Below are 15,594 nucleotides of genomic sequence, written 5' to 3'. Positions count from 1 at the left end.
AAGTGAATCCTTCATTACTTTATGGGGAATCGAATATAGAACTTTGAATACATAGGTAAATATTATTGATCATATAAGTTACAAGTTCATTGTTTAACCAACTAATTCTTAGTCTAGTGGGAAAGATCCTATATATTCCACAAGATCAGATGGGCATGATTTGGTTGGTACTTTAGAAAAGTTTCATTGTTCTTTGATCCGGCCGGAATAGGTTGGGCGGCTATCCATTTAAGAATAAGGATGCCTTTAGAAAAGTTTAATTGTTCTCTAATCCGGCTGGAAAAGTTTCATTAGTATAACCGTGCAAGCGAGAGGAAGAATAATCAAATCTAAAAACTCGGGTGTTTGATAAATATTATTTACTACTTAAGCTACAACTCACTCCTTTTTTTTATTCTTTTATTTTATCAATGTGAATGTGATGAACATATTTTATATTGAATTACATATTTTCAAGGTTAATGGTCCTGCTAAATATAGTAAAAATGAATCTAATTGTTAAAAAGGAAAAGCAAGCGAGATCTTTGGGTTGAACTATATACAGTGTCTGCATTAATTGGGTTTGGCTAAGGTCACTGAGGACAAGCAGTCCCTAAAAACATGGTAATATTTTCTTAATCCTCTGCTCTGATAACAGCAATATAAAAATCTGCATGAAATGCAAGTCGGTCCAAAAAGTCCAACGTGCCCCCAGTCCCATATTCATTATTTATTTACTTTTATTTTAATAATTTAATTTCCTAAAAACCCACAGGGGCTGCAAATAAAAGAGGAAAACAAAATGACAAAAGAGGAAATAAAATAAATTCAAAGTCCTGATTGCCAACCCATGCAATTTTTTTTTCAGTTTTCAGCCATTGGATTCCACCACTCCAAAATCTACATCAACCTGCCTCATCTGGAAACCCACATAACTTGTCCTAATCGAACGGACAAAATCATATATCAAAATCTTAAATCCGTACCCTTGTTCACACACAAGCAGGCCCCACACTCTGCTTCTGCTAAGAGCTGAAAAAGCCACTCACTTACTTCACTGGTAAGTCAAACGGTCACTGCACCGAGACATTAGATTCAAGAAGAAGCTCAAAACCAAAATCTCAAAAATTTGCAATTCCCCAAAAGAAAAAGCCAGAAATATAGAGAGAGAAGAGAGAGTGAGAGTGAAGCAAATGGGTTTCACAATGGGCCTGAACCTGCTGCTCTTGATGGCTATGGTGGCCACCAACATACTCTCACTCTACCATCTCTCCTCCACTATCCAAACCCCCAAATCCGCAGCTCCACAGCCAGTCCCCGACCACCTCCTCCACCAGCTCCACACCATCCGCGCCACCATCAATCACCTCACGCGCCACCACCCATCTCCACCGGCCACCACCAAAGCAGCCAAACCCACCATCCCCTCAGATCTCCTCCTCTACTCTCAGCTCTCCCCCATAGCCTCCTCCTGCCACAACCACCCTGAACTCCTCCACAAGTACATGACCTACACCCCCTTCTCTCTCTGCCCTCTTGACTCGGACCTCGCCGAGTCACTCATTCTGCGCGGCTGCCACCCTCTTCCTCGCCGCCGCTGCTTCACCAAAACCCCGCCAAAATCCACTTCTTCTCTCCCTCAGAACCCATTTCCTTCTTCGCTTCCAGACGCCAATGTCTTGTGGACCAAGTATTCATGCAAAAGCTTCAGCTGCCTCAACCGCCAGAACCTCAATTTGGGCTTCGACCCGCCTCACGAAGTGGTCAATTTCATGACTTACAAGTCCGAGCTCGACCTCCCCATCCCTCAGCTCTTCCAAATCGCCAAGGCGGCCAACTCGGTCCTCCGGCTCGGCGTCGACATCGGCGGCGGGACCGGGTCCTTCGCGGCGAGAATGAAGCTCTACAATGTCACCATTGTCACCACGACCATGAACCTCGGGATCCCCAACAATGAGGCGGTGGCGCTGAGGGGGCTGGTGCCGATTCACGCGCCGCTGCAGCAGCGGCTGCCGGTGTTCGATGGTGTGGTGGATCTGGTGAGGTGCGGGCACGCCGTGAACCGATGGATACCGGTGACGGCGTTGGAGTTTCTGCTGTTTGATGCGGATAGAGTGTTGAGGGGAGGAGGGTACTTGTGGCTGGACCATTTTTTCAGCAAAGAGGCGGATCTTGATAAGGTTTTTGGACCGTTGTTTGGGAAATTGGGGTACAGGAAGGTGAAGTGGGCGACGGCGAGCAAGAACGATTCGGGTGGGTTGAAGAATGGAGAGGTTTACTTGTCTGCTCTTCTCCAAAAGCCTGTCTCAAAATGAGGGTTGAAGATTTAAGGTACTAATGTGGTTTATATTTTTGGGCAGCTTTGAGTTTGTGTCTTGAATCTGCAATTTGTTGCAGAAGTTGATTAGTGTAATTAGTTGGATCCATCATTTGTTCTTTGTAGCTATAATGTCAGCTGAATATGATTATACTTGAATTAACTAGATCGAGGATCACATTACTTGAATAGTTGTGGGTGAAGTTTTGTGCGTAATGTTGCTTGATCTAATGTGGGCATTCATGTCTTTGTTGGACTAAGTTCTAGGAGATAGCGAGTCACATTAGTCCTAGGCTATCGTAATAGTCGAATAACCAGGCTTTCTAGGAGGAAGATGGCATATGAGGTGCACAAACTAGTTAAGGTGTCCCTTGGTAACACTTCTGGTATGCCACTTGAATAGGAATAGACTAAACTTGTGAACACCGAGTATCTCGTAACATCAGTGTTTCAATTGCCGGTATGTAGTTGTTTTTCCTCAGAAGAGGGTATTTTAGGAAGAACTTCTCTTCTAAGGGCAACTAGTGCATCAAATAAAAAAAATCAATTGAGTTTTATGCTCTGTTCTTTGCTAGCAGACCTTTCTAAGTTCTAAGGAATTCTAAAGAGATGAAACATTCAGTTCACATGCATTGATTTGATCAGACAAACTTTCAGCGGAGCAACAGTAACAAAAAGGTGGTAGAAAATGCATCAATTTGATTGTGCATCCTAGACTCTTCTGAACCTTGCACTATTATAGGATGGAAAAATGTACTGTTGCTACTTGAGAGTAGAATTTGCAGGAAATGAAGTTGTGTTTGCTAGAATTTACTATGGTGTAATGTAGCATTGTAAGTGGCAGTTTTTAAATCCTAGATGTTACATACTCATTCATTTTCCGAATTGCTTGGAAATGGTGGCATTGGATAATCCCCATATCCGCGCATGGCGATTCAAACTTATGGTTTTTATTTTTATTTTGCTTTTCAAAGGAAAACATCAACTGATACTATTGTAATACTGCTAACTGTAACTTCAAATCTGACTAGTTTGAGACGGGGTTTGGTGCTAGGCTTGCAGGTATTGCTGTCAATCTTTGCTCTTCAGCTGATAAGAAACCGTTATGCACAATTACCTCCCCGTTGGAAGATGGGGGTCCTTGGTCATTGAGCCATGAAGCAGTATATTTACATTCTCAGATCCGAAGTGAGTTGTGCTCTTAGCTGCTTGTTAATGAGGTAAACAATTGTCAAATGTACCAAGACTTGTATGGGGACATTAGGCCGGATGTAAATTCACAGAGGATCCCCTCCCCAAGGGAAAAAAAGCTGAAAATGAAACTTAATGGCTTTTTGTGGGGCTCTTGACTGATTGTAAGGTTTGTTCCAATTAATTCTTTAGAAATAAATCCGCAGAGCGATTATGCTTTTTGGTAGGCTAACACTTGTATGGACTATATTTATGCACGAAGTGGCTGAAAGTGTTGCAAAAGCATGGAAGTGGATTCCATGGATAAAAGGATAGGGAAAAAAAAGGAAAGAAAGCAAGAGAAGTGGGTAAAACTTTCTAGCTGTCTACATGCCAATCCCATGACGAGGTTTCTAGATCTCGTCTCATAAGCTCTGCCAATGGTAGAGAAATATTGTAAACTAAGACTTTGTTCATTATTATGACATTTTTTTTATTTTTTTTAATACAAACGATATCCTACTCTAAACTAATCTCAACTATAGAAACGGGGATTCAAACTCGGGTGTAAAATGAGGAGCACATCAGCCATAACCGACTTGACTAAGCTCATGTCTTCCTTATTATAACTTTTTATATATTAGTGTACCAGGTTATAATTGTTATTAACAATTAAATCAATAATTTATGAGATATAAAAGAGGTGAAATTGTGGATTTTTTTTTGGGTGGAAAATTGTGGATTGCAGTTTTACAATTCTAATTGGTAAACTACTTATAGCAAAATTCACTCTGGGTCATTTGCTTATGTGCCAATGCAAAACTGGCGCTTAGGAAGATACGTCGGGCCCGGCAGGCCCAAGTTTGAGCCAACATTTTAATCTTGGAATGAAATTTGCTTTATTAACAAAACTACAAAGCGAAAAAGTAGGAAAAAAAAAAAGCCTCGGTAATTGGCTTCAGGCACACTTGACAGGAAAAAAAAAAAAAACATTGAACTAAGATTTCCTAAGATGCTTCATTTCACGGCAAAGATGCCAAGAAAAAAGCCAAAAACATGTTTTCCCACAGTATCATATCACCCGATTCCGGCAGCTCAATTGGTAGCTTTCCGCCTCAACAGATGTTGCATGTTGAGTGCATTGATCTTAGCAGCAAGAATGAAGTCGTTCTCAGTCAATCCGCCTGCACAATGCATTTCATGTCAAAAACTCATCCTCAACGTGCAGTAAACTACACAAACAAATTGGTTCTTGGTGATGGCAAGTCCTTACCGACTGCATGCGTCCATATCTCTACTGTTACATTGTTCCATCCAACAAGATGAAGGTCTGGATGATGACCTGCAACATAAACATTATTGTTGCTCATCTACATTAGAGACATTCCACCTTACTCAAATTCAAATGAAATATTCATACATGCAGACTGCTATGCATCAGAAAACAAAACAGGCTTCAAATACCTTCTGCTTCTGCAACATCAGCTATGAGCTTAAACATTTCCAGTCCTTTTGTGAAGGTCTTAACTTTCCATGACTTTTTCAGTCTCAATGCATCACCTTCACTCACCAAATTCCATCCATCCACCTAAACCAAATATATTAGCTTTAAAAGAGAAGTGTACATGTGTTTGTTTGTGTGTATATTCATTTAGTCAGAAACCTTTGTGATTAAATCACTTGCTGCTTGTTCAGTCATGGGTTGCAGATCCTTTGAGTTGCACGGGACACACTTCTTTATTGACAAATCTGATGCAGCCAGAAAACAGTGCCACATAAGAAGAATAAAATTTCCCTTAGAATCCAGCTATGACAACACTAGTATTACCAAATTTTTATATTACAGAACAAATAGCGTCAATAACCAATGCCCGTCATATTAGATAAAAAGGGAAACCCGTGGATAAGGCCAACAAATCAAGAAGCAGGTTCCTTCCCCTTAATGAATAAGAGCTTCTACAGGAAATCGGACAAGCTAATTGAGGGGGATAGAAAGCAAAAACAAAGATGAACCTACCAAGAAGTGAAGAGTACTTACCACAAGTGATGTTTGCATTCCTAAGCCCTAATAGGATCGGGAATAACTTAAAACTTTAAAGTTTGCTCGTAAAGGTCTCGAAGTGATTAGCAATATCTCAAAGATGTGAACCAAGACAAGATGATTTAGAATGGGGCCAAGGCAATAAAGTTGACAAACAAATAGATCACAGACAAACTGGATATCGGCGTGATGTTTGTACTTTGCGGATAATTTAGTTTTCATTCATTGTTCATGTGGATTAAGGATTGCACACAAGAAAAAGTAGCCTTTCCAAGCCATATCTCTTATCCTGAGAAGTAAGGAAATGCAGCTCATTTCGAAAATTTCGTGAATGGATGGGATGTTATACTGCATGGTGGCACTTTAAGATTATTTGAAAGGTTTACCTAAACAAATCGAAGTTTCGAGTGAAATTACATTTGATTATCAAATTACAGAAACGGTGGAAGGGCTACACGCACCTTTGGCAGTGCAAAGAGCTCTAAATCCACAAATTGATTTTCTACAAGATGACACTCCCATATTGTTCTGAAGTATCCCAAACACTCGGCTATTGGAACTGTATTTAAGTAAAAATTTCATCTTCAAAGAAAAATACAACTCAAAAAGCAGATTCAAGTGCTACATAATCAGAAAAGATGAAAGTAACAATCAATCATATCAGCTATAAAACTTGCTCTATTTTGTTTCAATTTTGAACAAAGAATTTCATCAAACAACACATATAATCACATGACTAACGGAAAACAAAACAGGGGCATGTAGGGAAGTACCGTCCATGAGCTCCAACCAATATTTGAAACACCGATGTTAATGGCGCCTGAAAATTTCCCAAAAATGTAAGCAAAGTAGCAGAAGCAGAGAGACAGAGACAGAGAGGAGGGTTGGGTTTGATTTGATGGGTACCTTCTGCAACAGCCGACTCATGAATGGTAGTGTAGACTCTGGATGCGGATGTCGATCGGTGGGTGATGATATCAGATGATGAAACTGAAATTTTGTCTTTTCGCGTGGCTTCCGCGGTGGATGTGATTGGTAAAAAATAGAGAGAGAACAAGGGTGAGGTGGAATTAGCATAGAATGTGTGGTGAGTAAGTATAAAATAAAACTAATTTCGGGGTTCTTATCGAAATAACAAAAACTTAAGTGGTGGGTTGGGGAAAGTATAAAATTGAATAACGTGTCCCAAGAACAAAAAATTTCGCTTCTTGTGCTGCTTCATCAGAGACTCGCTCTTCTCCGAACAAAATGGTCAGTTTCTTTTCACTCTCTCCACCCTTAAATTCCAATTGATTTAACAATTTTAGGGGCTAGGGTTAGGGTTATAGTTAGACACTGGTATGAGCTTCTTGATCTATCTGTGAGTGGAATAATTAGGGGCGGATCCAAGTTCTTTAGAACTGGATCTTGCAGATCCTACAACAGCAACACAACTGAAATTCATATTCTTGAAAATATAGCTATATATGCATGCACTTTCTGATTAAAACTAATAAAGCGTCCTCATTTTTACAAGCTTTTTATGTTGGTTTTTTGTTAATTTTGTGCTGCTATATGACAGGAAAGCATCAATGTCATAATGGTAAACATGGATCCCATTTGAATTTGTAATAATAACTTTAATTGAGCTTGATAGGGACTTACTGACCTTGCAACTGAGTTACCCTAGCCAACCATGACCCTGGGAAAATGATTTCACATCACAAGTTTTTTATGTTTGTTTGTTCTTGTTAGGTAATTCTTTTATGTGAAAGAAATGTTCTTAATGTTATAAATGGATCCCCATTTGACTTTTTAAGATGTTTTATATACGGTATATCCTTCGAGCTTCATAGGACCCTGCTGAGCTTGCGACTGAGTTACCATAGCCAACTATGATCCTGGGAAATGATTTCAGTAAACTTGTAGTAGAACGCATTCAGTAATGTTGTCGTTTTGACTGCGTTTTATGTGTGTATCCTATGTGGTTCCATGTGGATCACACAAAATTATGCAATCACAATGTTAATGCACATGTGCTACTATTAACATGTGCTACTGTAGTACCAAAAGTTTGTCATGGATAGTGTGGTCTGAAAGATGGTACACTTTATGTCTCATATGCTAATTTTAGATGTACAAGAACACCTTGACGACCAATATCTCTTTATTGTACAGCTGCAATCCAAATTTCAGGTAAATTTAGGCTTGCAGGAACAAATAATTGACTATTAACTTTTGTAAAATGATGTGTTAGATAGAGTCGGTTACCATATTATGTTTTCATATAATTTGAGGCAAGACATTTAGTTTTCCCTGATAATCATGATTGAGTAAGATATCTACCTTAAGTGGATGTTGCTAGGGCTGTTTCCTTTTAATGGCTGGGCTAGAATCAGTTGCTGTAGTGATCCTATTATGATTCAAAATTTTGGCAATCTTTTTATCCTTCAATGGCTGTTGTTTGTAGGAGTCGTGCCCTTCCATTAAGAACATCCTCCTCCTCGATTCTGAAGGGAAGCGTGTGGCTGTCAAGTATTATTCAGAGGACTGGCCAACAAATAGTGCAAAGGAATCTTTTGAGAAAGCTGTATTTACTAAAACTCAAAAGACAAATGCACGGACAGAAGGTAATTTGAGCTATAATTATTTTTCTGTTGAGGTTATATTCTTTATATGTTATATGTCATCCAATTATTCTAATCCCTATCAACTGCTAACCATTTCTATATTAACTTGTTGCTTCTTCATGTACAGCCGAGATAGCAATGTTTGAGAACACCATTGTAGTCTACAAGTTTGTTCAAGACCTTCACTTTTTTGTTACTGGGGGTGACAATGAAAATGAGCTCATTTTATCCACAGTTCTCCAGGGATTTTTCGATGCAGTTGGTGTTCTCCTTAGGTTTTTTGCCCCCTTCTTAAAACTTGCTACATTATCCTCTGTTTTTGTACAATCAAATGTTTTACGCTCAATAAATTAAATTTTGATGTTCATTTAGTCTTGCTTTTGTCCAGAGGCAATGTAGACAAGAAGGAGGCACTTGAGAATTTGGATCTCATTTTATTATGCCTTGATGAAATTGTTGATGGCGGGTAAGCTTAGTCTTCATGTTAATAAAGTTTTTTAGTGTTATTCAGTGAGTTCAATTTCCAACCTTTACATTTTTTCTTATAAGCTAGTACGACATAAGAACCAGAGTGGTAGCAGTTTACTTGAAGAGAATATTGATCTTTTTAGATATGTTGCATGTATTCACCTTTTGTTTAGTCTGGTTGTACCTCATTTCTTTTACAATTCACAAGCCGCTAGGCCTATGAGTGCAAATCTCACTTTTGGGGCTCAACTCGTTCTTTTTGGTGCAGTATTGTCCTCGAGACCGATTCAAATGTTATAGCAAGTAAGGTTGCAAGTCATAGCATTGATGCTGGAGCTCCATTGTCCGAGCAGGTATACCAATGCACTAGCTAGTTAAACTTGACGTGTAAAAAGATACCAAGTCAACAACTAAATAGTCCCCCCCTGCCACCATATTTTATGTTGTTAATGTATATATCTTTTGTTTGCAGACAATTAGTCAAGCTTTGGCCACTGCGCGCGAGCATCTTGCTAGATCACTTCTTAAATGATTTGTACACCATATGAAAGAAGAGAAGCAAGGAGAGAACGTCAGTTTTATGTTTTTCTGTCCAATATACATGGCGTGCTGGTTTTCAAGTATCAAATTAGCTTCAAATGTCTTATTGTTATGAAATTTGATTACTTCTGTAGAACTTGGTTAATTTGAAAAACTAAGAGAGAATTTGTTTGCCAGCTCTGGATGATATTCACCACTATTCAAGAATACAAAATTTCCATTATACAAAATGTACTTCAACAGTTGTAACATGCTCATTGAAGGACAATATAATCTGCATCATGTGGGAATGCATCGCCGGCGGTTGGGGTTAAATTATTCCGGGACACTTTTTTACTAACCTGGGCATGAGTCTCTGCCTCATGCTGAAACATCTCAACTAACTCTTGAAGCTCCAACTTTCTAACTTTGACTTGCTCTTCCGTGATTGGTTTTTTCAACCCAAGGTAGAGCAACCCAACTGCAATTAGCACCACTCCGAGAAAGACGAGAATGGCTGCAAAAACACCGAAGGCATACGGTGCGTTCTGTGCTCCGGGCATTCCATCGACATTGATTCCAAATAGTCCGGTGATGATGGAAAGGACGAGGCCGCCACCACCAAAAACAGCCAAGTTATGCGTCACTCGAAGGCTTCTATCCTGGGTTAACCATTCAGAAGACAATGAATTGACTATTAAACGAATAAAAAGCCATTTTAAAATAACAAATGGAAATTATAAATTTCTCTATATTTCCCATTTTGTTTTATGAGCACATACCTGCAGCCATGCACGAACAGTGCTCTGCATCACATCCTGAATGGTAAATAAGCGGCCCCGAACAGCTTCCTGCTCCTCAATCATTTCTCTTGTGCTCTTTCTTATTTGCTCTAATAAGTTTCTTGCTACATTTCCTCTCAAATGTAGAAAAAGCTCGAATACAATCTCCTCCCTTGCATGAAGTGACCACTTCACTCTGATAACCTGCATTTGAATTTTTCAGCAAACCTATCGACTTCAAAATATAGGAAAACAATAAGATAAAATCCAGCCAACTCTTTTTAAAGAACTTAATTTGACATGTAGCTTGGTAGGCACCCAACAGAAATCATGACCTGGAAAAAAATTATACCCAATTAGGGTAAATTACTCAAATGGTCCTCAAATTTGTACCCGATTTACATTTTGGTCCATAAAATAAATTATTCGTTCAAATGGTCCACAAACTCTTTATTAATCGGCGCTTTAGTCCTACCGTTACATTTTCTGTTAAAATTAGTCATGTGAGCAGCACATGCTATATTTGTGAGGGTAAATAAGACTTTTGACCTATGTATCACCCCTTTATCACCACTGTATCACCTATGTATCACCACTTTATCACCTATTTGGAGAGCATAGGACGGTTTTACCCTTACATTTGACGGCAACATTAACATAATGTAACGGTAGGATCAATGGAGCGATTAATATAGAGTTGATGGACCATTTGAACGAATAATTTAATTGAGGGATCAAAATGTAAATCATGTATAAGTTTGAGGACCATTTGAGTAATTTACCGTACACAATTAATATCCCAGCTGAAGGTTCACTGGAAGTGTCTTAATACTTACTAACTATCAAGGGATTTAGCATACCTGTCTTGATAACTTTCTGATTTCTTGGTTGAGGATTACAAATAATAGATTCATATCTTCATGGTTTCTCCTACTCATAGAAAAAAAAAAAGGTTGTCATAAACGAAGTAGAAACTAATTAAAGAGAAAATATAAGTTTAGGAGGAATGGTTGTATGCATATGGAAGAACCTGTTCATAAATTTTAATTCAACCTCATCTGCCACCCCAAATATGGACTTACGGAATAACCTGTAACAACCAAGAAAATGAAGGAAACCACAAGTTAAGAAACTAAAATTGACAAACATGTATGAAGCATATATAAATGTCATAACATGGGCAATGAAAGAGAATTTGAACTTCAATGAGAGACAGACGAAAGAACTTCCAGATACTAAACAGACTAACCACCCATGTTGAAGACATCATTATAATTATAAAATCAAATCTCTATATGATCAAAGCCTCAAGCACAAAAGATGAATGCTCATGCTGACACCAATATTTGATGTATCACTTTGCAGAGTAGGTAGGCTTCTGTAATTTTCACTATAAAAGAAAAATAATATTAACATTACCTATCATCCCATCGAGAAAGGCGGCAAGTTAGATGTGCTATGACTTCATGCGCTGTTCTAGGTACGTTATAGCCGCCAGTGGAAAGAAGTTCCTAACCAAAGCAGAGAAGCAAAGGATTAAAGTACAAACCCACAATAAGTCACACAGCAAAGTGTAACTTAGTAAGAAGATCAAAGGCATTGAAAGTATCTTTGTCAAACATGAACAACCTGAACTTCTGTGATACCCAACACATTAACACTTGATACATGCCCCTTTATATGCAAAACAGTTACAAGGAAGTTTTGTGCTTGCCAGGAGCGAAGTACAATGGGAATATCATCCTCATCAACAAATGGATTACCAGCTGACTGTCCCAAGAGCTCAAACAACAATCCCCCAGCAACCCTAACTGGGACCTGAACAGAAGTATCAAACCATAAAAAGAAAAAACCAACAAATCCAGAGTCCAGAAAAGCCAAAAGTCATAGTCGCAGACTCTTAGTCAATATGTTAACGATAGCTTCAATGTAAGAGGACTGTCACAAGCACAATGCAATTACTTTCCTGGCTGTCTATGTCTTACTCAGAGTCTAATGGTGAAAAGAGGGTTAAGTTAAAACCATTTCAACCAACCTTCCACATTTCCAATTTTCATAACGAACATACTCCTTCACATTGGAAACGCATATTTCCAACATAAGAAGATCCTAATAGTTCATAAAACTTATCAATAGTTTCTAAGTAACACATTCATGATATAATCTATTCTCAGTTTTTCTCTTGGGTCCAATAGAAGGTGGCTCCCCTGACATCCAATGAGCCACCAATTCATGGTTGAGGGATTCAATCCCAGGTCCTTTTTACTATTACAAGGGGATTTACTAAACCAATCCTACCAATTAAATAGAAATTTCAGATATTTAAAATGCAACTTACCTCATATAGCAGGTGCTTCATCCTGTCACTAATCAGTCGACTTTCATCTCTCAAGGCTAAACTAACGGCAGGGTGTAGCCACTGGGCATTTCTGAGCCATGCATCAACTGATGGGTGACCTGCAGAGACATGGCACCACCAAATGGGCCCTGCTGGACGCTCCCAATAGGGAGCTGCTAAATCTGCAACAGTGAAGTCATCTTCATCATCCACCCCAAACTCCTGACACGCCCAACCAAAATCAGCTTGCACAGTTTGGACAATTTCTGAAAGTCTAGACCACCCAATTGGTACCCAATGACCACCCTCAAATCTTTCAATATCATGTTGAATCTGGCTATCTCTGTAGTCATCACTTGGGGACTTGTTCCTATCTTCCATTGGGGAAGAAGACTCAGAAAATCCAACAGAAGGAACACGCAGCCTCTCATGCTCACCATCTGTTTGTTGTTTGGTTAGGATTCTTGAGCCAGGTTTCGAACTAATTGATTTCTTCCGGCCTCGAATAAATTCGAAAGCGCAAATAAGTCCATCTGTCCAAAGATCACTTCCAGCAATGGCATCTCTACTAGGACAGTTTTTATGGCTATCTAGTTTCTTCATCTTATAACCACGGGAAGAACTGTTCTCACCAGCCCTGCTTTTGTTGTGTTCCATCAATGCACATATAGAAGTTAACAATCAGCTAATAGTCTCAGGACCGCAAGGAGCAAAAGTAACCAAGAGGCTGAATTGCGTCGCAGCTTTGGTTCGTCTCTTACAAAAGACAGGTTAAGCTGTTGCTGATCACAGCTAAATGCTGCAATGTTTGGAAAATTATCAAAACATTACTATAGTTTCACTCCCCATCTTGACACAGCACAACTCATAAACATTTAAAACTCGCCATTTTTACACGCATTGCAACCTTCAAACTAAAGAATTCACCTCCTTTTATCAATGGGAAGCATTCTCAGTTTTATCCGGACCCTATAATCAAATTTTGTAAAAATAAAATAAATAAATAAAAAAGAAGAAGAAGAACAAGCAACCAAAATAAATCAGAAAAACCTGAACTCTACCCATATAAACAAACAAATAAGAACATAATCCAGAAAAGTAAAAAATATACCCAACAGAGAGAGAGAGAGTTATCCCAGACAAATCAGAGGAAAAACAATGATATTGATAAGAAGAAAGGTATGCTGAAGAATTTAAATGGTCAATTAAAGGTTCTGGAATGAATTAAACAAAGATTTCAATTAATGTAATTACTGCAAGGAAATGAGAGGAGAAACTTACCAAAGAAAAAAGGTAGAGTGCCCTTCGAATTAATTCCCATAAAGACAATGCCTTTGTTTGGTTTTTCCCTGAGAAGAAGGTCTAAAGTTGAAAACTTTAATGCACAGGAACTTGGAAAAGCTCCGAATCTATGAGAAAAAGGAAGGACGTGTGAAGGCTGCTAACCATGTATGGCGCCTTGGTGGCAGAGAGGGAGTGTGTGTGTGTGTGGCGAATTACGATTTGCTTCAAGTTGAAGCTCAAGCTCAACCAGCAGTGGAGGCCCTTCCAGAATATTTTTTTTAGCTTATGATACATGTGTCCAAAAAAAGTATCGAGTTAATTTTGCATTGTTTTCATTTTATATTTTTTACTAGGATATGAGCGCTTGTGTTGTGTGCTTTTGTGGCTATTGATCATTGTGGTGTCTAACCTAAGTTATAGCCCAAGTGAGTTTTTTTAACTACTTGTAGTCTGAGTTTAAAATTTAGTATTCCACCCATAAAGTAAATCTAGTCCATCTCATTTTGAAATTTTAGTCTATTTCTGGAACTAATCTTACAAGTTTATTTTCGAGATGAAGTTATCAAGACATTGCCATGGGTGTAAACATTGCACTTCAAAAATTGTAACATATTCATTAAATGATGAGATAATCTGCGAGTTTTGATCAAAAATAGTCAAAATTTGATCATTACTTTCACAAATGTCAGTTTTTATACAAAATTTCACATATAGCAAAAAACCCACGCAAAAAGACACAAATATCCTCAAAATTAAAACTCACATAAACCTAAAAGTAAAAAAGAAATTTAATATTTCACAAGCGATCATTTCTTACCAAACTTGACAAGTTTTGTTTGATCATCTCAAAATTCATACATTTTTCTGGCATATAAATTGCTTATGCTTGATCAAGCGGGTTTTTAGCTGATTTGTGTGGATATAAAGGTCTTGTTTGGAAGACTGCAAATATAACAAAACGTACCACTCAAACATATCAGAAGGGATCTTAAGGAGTCCACTACAGCTGTCTTCAAGGTCAACATCATAACAAGTAACACTATAAACAACACTCACATCAACACCAATCTAATACCCATCCTCAAGAGTCCAACTACCATGGTCACTCATTACTACCAGAAATAAGAATTGGAAAAGGGTTGTTGGGAGAGTTTACAAAAGGAGTTTAAACTTAGGGGAAAAAAAACTCATTGCAGTGAAATGATTTGAGAAGCTAGTCAAAGAAGGTGGGAAGGAGTTTCGTGCGGAGATGCAAGCAATCGATTTTATTTTGAAACTTTTTAGGTTTATGTGAGTTTTAATTTTTAGGGTATTTGTGTCTTTTTAAGTAGGTTTCTGTTATATTTGTATTTTTTATTTATAGAAACTGATATTAATGAAAGTTTTAGCCTACTTTTGACTATTTTTGATAAATAGTCTGTGGGAATGCATCACCAGCCGTTGTGGGGTAAATTTTTCCGAGACACTTTCTTACGAATCAGGACATGAGACTCTGCCTCATGCTGAAACATCTTAACCAACTCTTGAAGGCCCAACCTTCTAACTTCAACTTGCTCTTCCATGATCGGCTTTTTCAACCCAAGACAGAGCAACCCAACTGCAATTAGCACGGCTCCTATAGCCACGAGAATGGCTGAAAATACTCCAAAGGCATGTGGTGCATTCTTTGTTGCTGGTATTCCAGCAACGTTCACTCCAAATATCCCGATGATGATCGAAAGGACGAGGCCGCAGCCACCAAAAAGGGTCAGGTTATGTGTCACTTTTAGGCTTCTGTCCTGTGCAAACCGCCGTGTTAAGTAACAAGGAGGTTTTGCGCTGGCCAGGCTCGAAGTACAATGTGCACACATTCTTAACATGTTCTATTCTCAGTTTCTCTGTTTCACTTCCAGGTCTATTTTGTTAGTACATGAGGCATGCAAATAACCTCGTACAGCAGGTGTTTCATCCAATAAAAGCAACAAAGTATACCTAACCCAAAAAACAAAAAAGTTGTAAGCCAAAAATTAGAGGGAGAACAAGGAACTTAACTAGAAGACAGGTATATTGAAGAAAAGAAAATGGTTTCTTCTAGAATGTATAAATAA

The 15,594-nt window shown here is 38.5% G+C and overlaps 4 protein-coding genes across 7 annotated transcripts; 2 read left to right on the top strand and 2 right to left on the bottom strand.

The window, feature by feature from the left end:
* Positions 1-1,026: 1,026 nt before the first annotated feature.
* On the top strand, positions 1,027-3,719 carry LOC117623781. Its single transcript, XM_034354754.1, has 2 exons — positions 1,027-2,310; positions 3,351-3,719. Exon 1 carries the CDS (start codon positions 1,173-1,175, stop codon positions 2,292-2,294), a length of 1,122 nt encoding a protein of 373 aa, XP_034210645.1. The 5' UTR covers positions 1,027-1,172; the 3' UTR covers positions 2,295-2,310; positions 3,351-3,719.
* Positions 3,720-4,243: 524 nt separating this feature from the next.
* Positions 4,244-6,546, bottom strand: LOC117624597 (pterin-4-alpha-carbinolamine dehydratase 2, mitochondrial). Its single transcript, XM_034355937.1, has 7 exons — positions 6,414-6,546; positions 6,281-6,327; positions 5,969-6,066; positions 5,130-5,215; positions 4,931-5,054; positions 4,740-4,808; positions 4,244-4,650 (listed from the first exon to the last, which is right to left on the bottom strand). Exons 1-7 carry the CDS (start codon positions 6,432-6,434, stop codon positions 4,562-4,564), a joined length of 534 nt encoding a protein of 177 aa, XP_034211828.1. The 5' UTR covers positions 6,435-6,546; the 3' UTR covers positions 4,244-4,561.
* Positions 6,547-6,686: 140 nt separating this feature from the next.
* On the top strand, positions 6,687-9,403 carry LOC117624596 (coatomer subunit zeta-2-like). Its single transcript, XM_034355936.1, has 6 exons — positions 6,687-6,758; positions 7,957-8,116; positions 8,244-8,391; positions 8,505-8,582; positions 8,853-8,937; positions 9,057-9,403. Exons 1-6 carry the CDS (start codon positions 6,756-6,758, stop codon positions 9,114-9,116), a joined length of 534 nt encoding a protein of 177 aa, XP_034211827.1. The 5' UTR covers positions 6,687-6,755; the 3' UTR covers positions 9,117-9,403.
* LOC117624594 lies at positions 9,290-13,723 on the bottom strand. 4 transcript variants are annotated; one of them, XM_034355933.1, is made up of 9 exons: positions 13,505-13,723; positions 13,151-13,192; positions 12,224-13,022; positions 11,515-11,703; positions 11,305-11,396; positions 10,916-10,975; positions 10,746-10,815; positions 9,886-10,089; positions 9,290-9,765 (listed from the first exon to the last, which is right to left on the bottom strand). In XM_034355933.1, the coding sequence occupies exons 3-9, from the start codon at positions 12,878-12,880 to the stop codon at positions 9,379-9,381; spliced, it is 1,659 nt and encodes a 552-aa protein (XP_034211824.1). In that variant the 5' UTR covers positions 12,881-13,022; positions 13,151-13,192; positions 13,505-13,723; the 3' UTR covers positions 9,290-9,378. The 4 variants fall into 4 exon arrangements, with proteins under 4 accessions (XP_034211824.1, XP_034211825.1, XP_034211823.1 ...); XM_034355934.1 differs by lacking the exon at positions 13,151-13,192 and having other exon boundaries at positions 13,505-13,572; positions 13,670-13,687; XM_034355932.1 differs by lacking the exon at positions 13,151-13,192.
* Between the last annotated feature and the right edge of the window lie 1,871 nt (positions 13,724-15,594).

This window comes from Prunus dulcis, chromosome 4, assembly GCF_902201215.1.
Source record: "Prunus dulcis chromosome 4, ALMONDv2, whole genome shotgun sequence".
In the NCBI taxonomy this organism is placed as follows: Eukaryota; Viridiplantae; Streptophyta; class Magnoliopsida; order Rosales; family Rosaceae; genus Prunus; species Prunus dulcis.
Note: the sequence above shows the minus strand (reverse complement) of the source record. Positions and strands in the feature narration are given on the sequence as shown.

Coding starts and splice junctions, on each gene's coding strand:
- LOC117623781 (XM_034354754.1), top strand. CDS start 1,173: ATGGGTTTCACAATGGGCCTGAACCTGCTGCTCTTGATGGCTATGGTG.
- LOC117624597 (XM_034355937.1), bottom strand. CDS start 6,434: ATGAGTCGGCTGTTGCAGAAG. Junction 5,216..5,968: donor AGCTCTTTGCACTGCCAAAG/GTGCGTGTAGCC, acceptor TGGCTGCATCAG/ATTTGTCAATAAAGAAGTGT. Junction 4,651..4,739: donor GATATGGACGCATGCAGTCG/GTAAGGACTTGC, acceptor TGCATTGTGCAG/GCGGATTGACTGAGAACGAC.
- LOC117624596 (XM_034355936.1), top strand. Junction 8,392..8,504: donor GCAGTTGGTGTTCTCCTTAG/GTTTTTTGCCCC, acceptor GCTTTTGTCCAG/AGGCAATGTAGACAAGAAGG. Junction 8,938..9,056: donor GAGCTCCATTGTCCGAGCAG/GTATACCAATGC, acceptor TTTTGTTTGCAG/ACAATTAGTCAAGCTTTGGC.
- LOC117624594 (XM_034355933.1), bottom strand. CDS start 12,880: ATGGAACACAACAAAAGCAGGGCTGGTGAGAACAGTTCTTCCCGTGGT. Junction 10,816..10,915: donor GAATTAAAATTTATGAACAG/GTTCTTCCATAT, acceptor TTCTATGAGTAG/GAGAAACCATGAAGATATGA. Junction 9,766..9,885: donor CTGTTCGTGCATGGCTGCAG/GTATGTGCTCAT, acceptor TGGTTAACCCAG/GATAGAAGCCTTCGAGTGAC.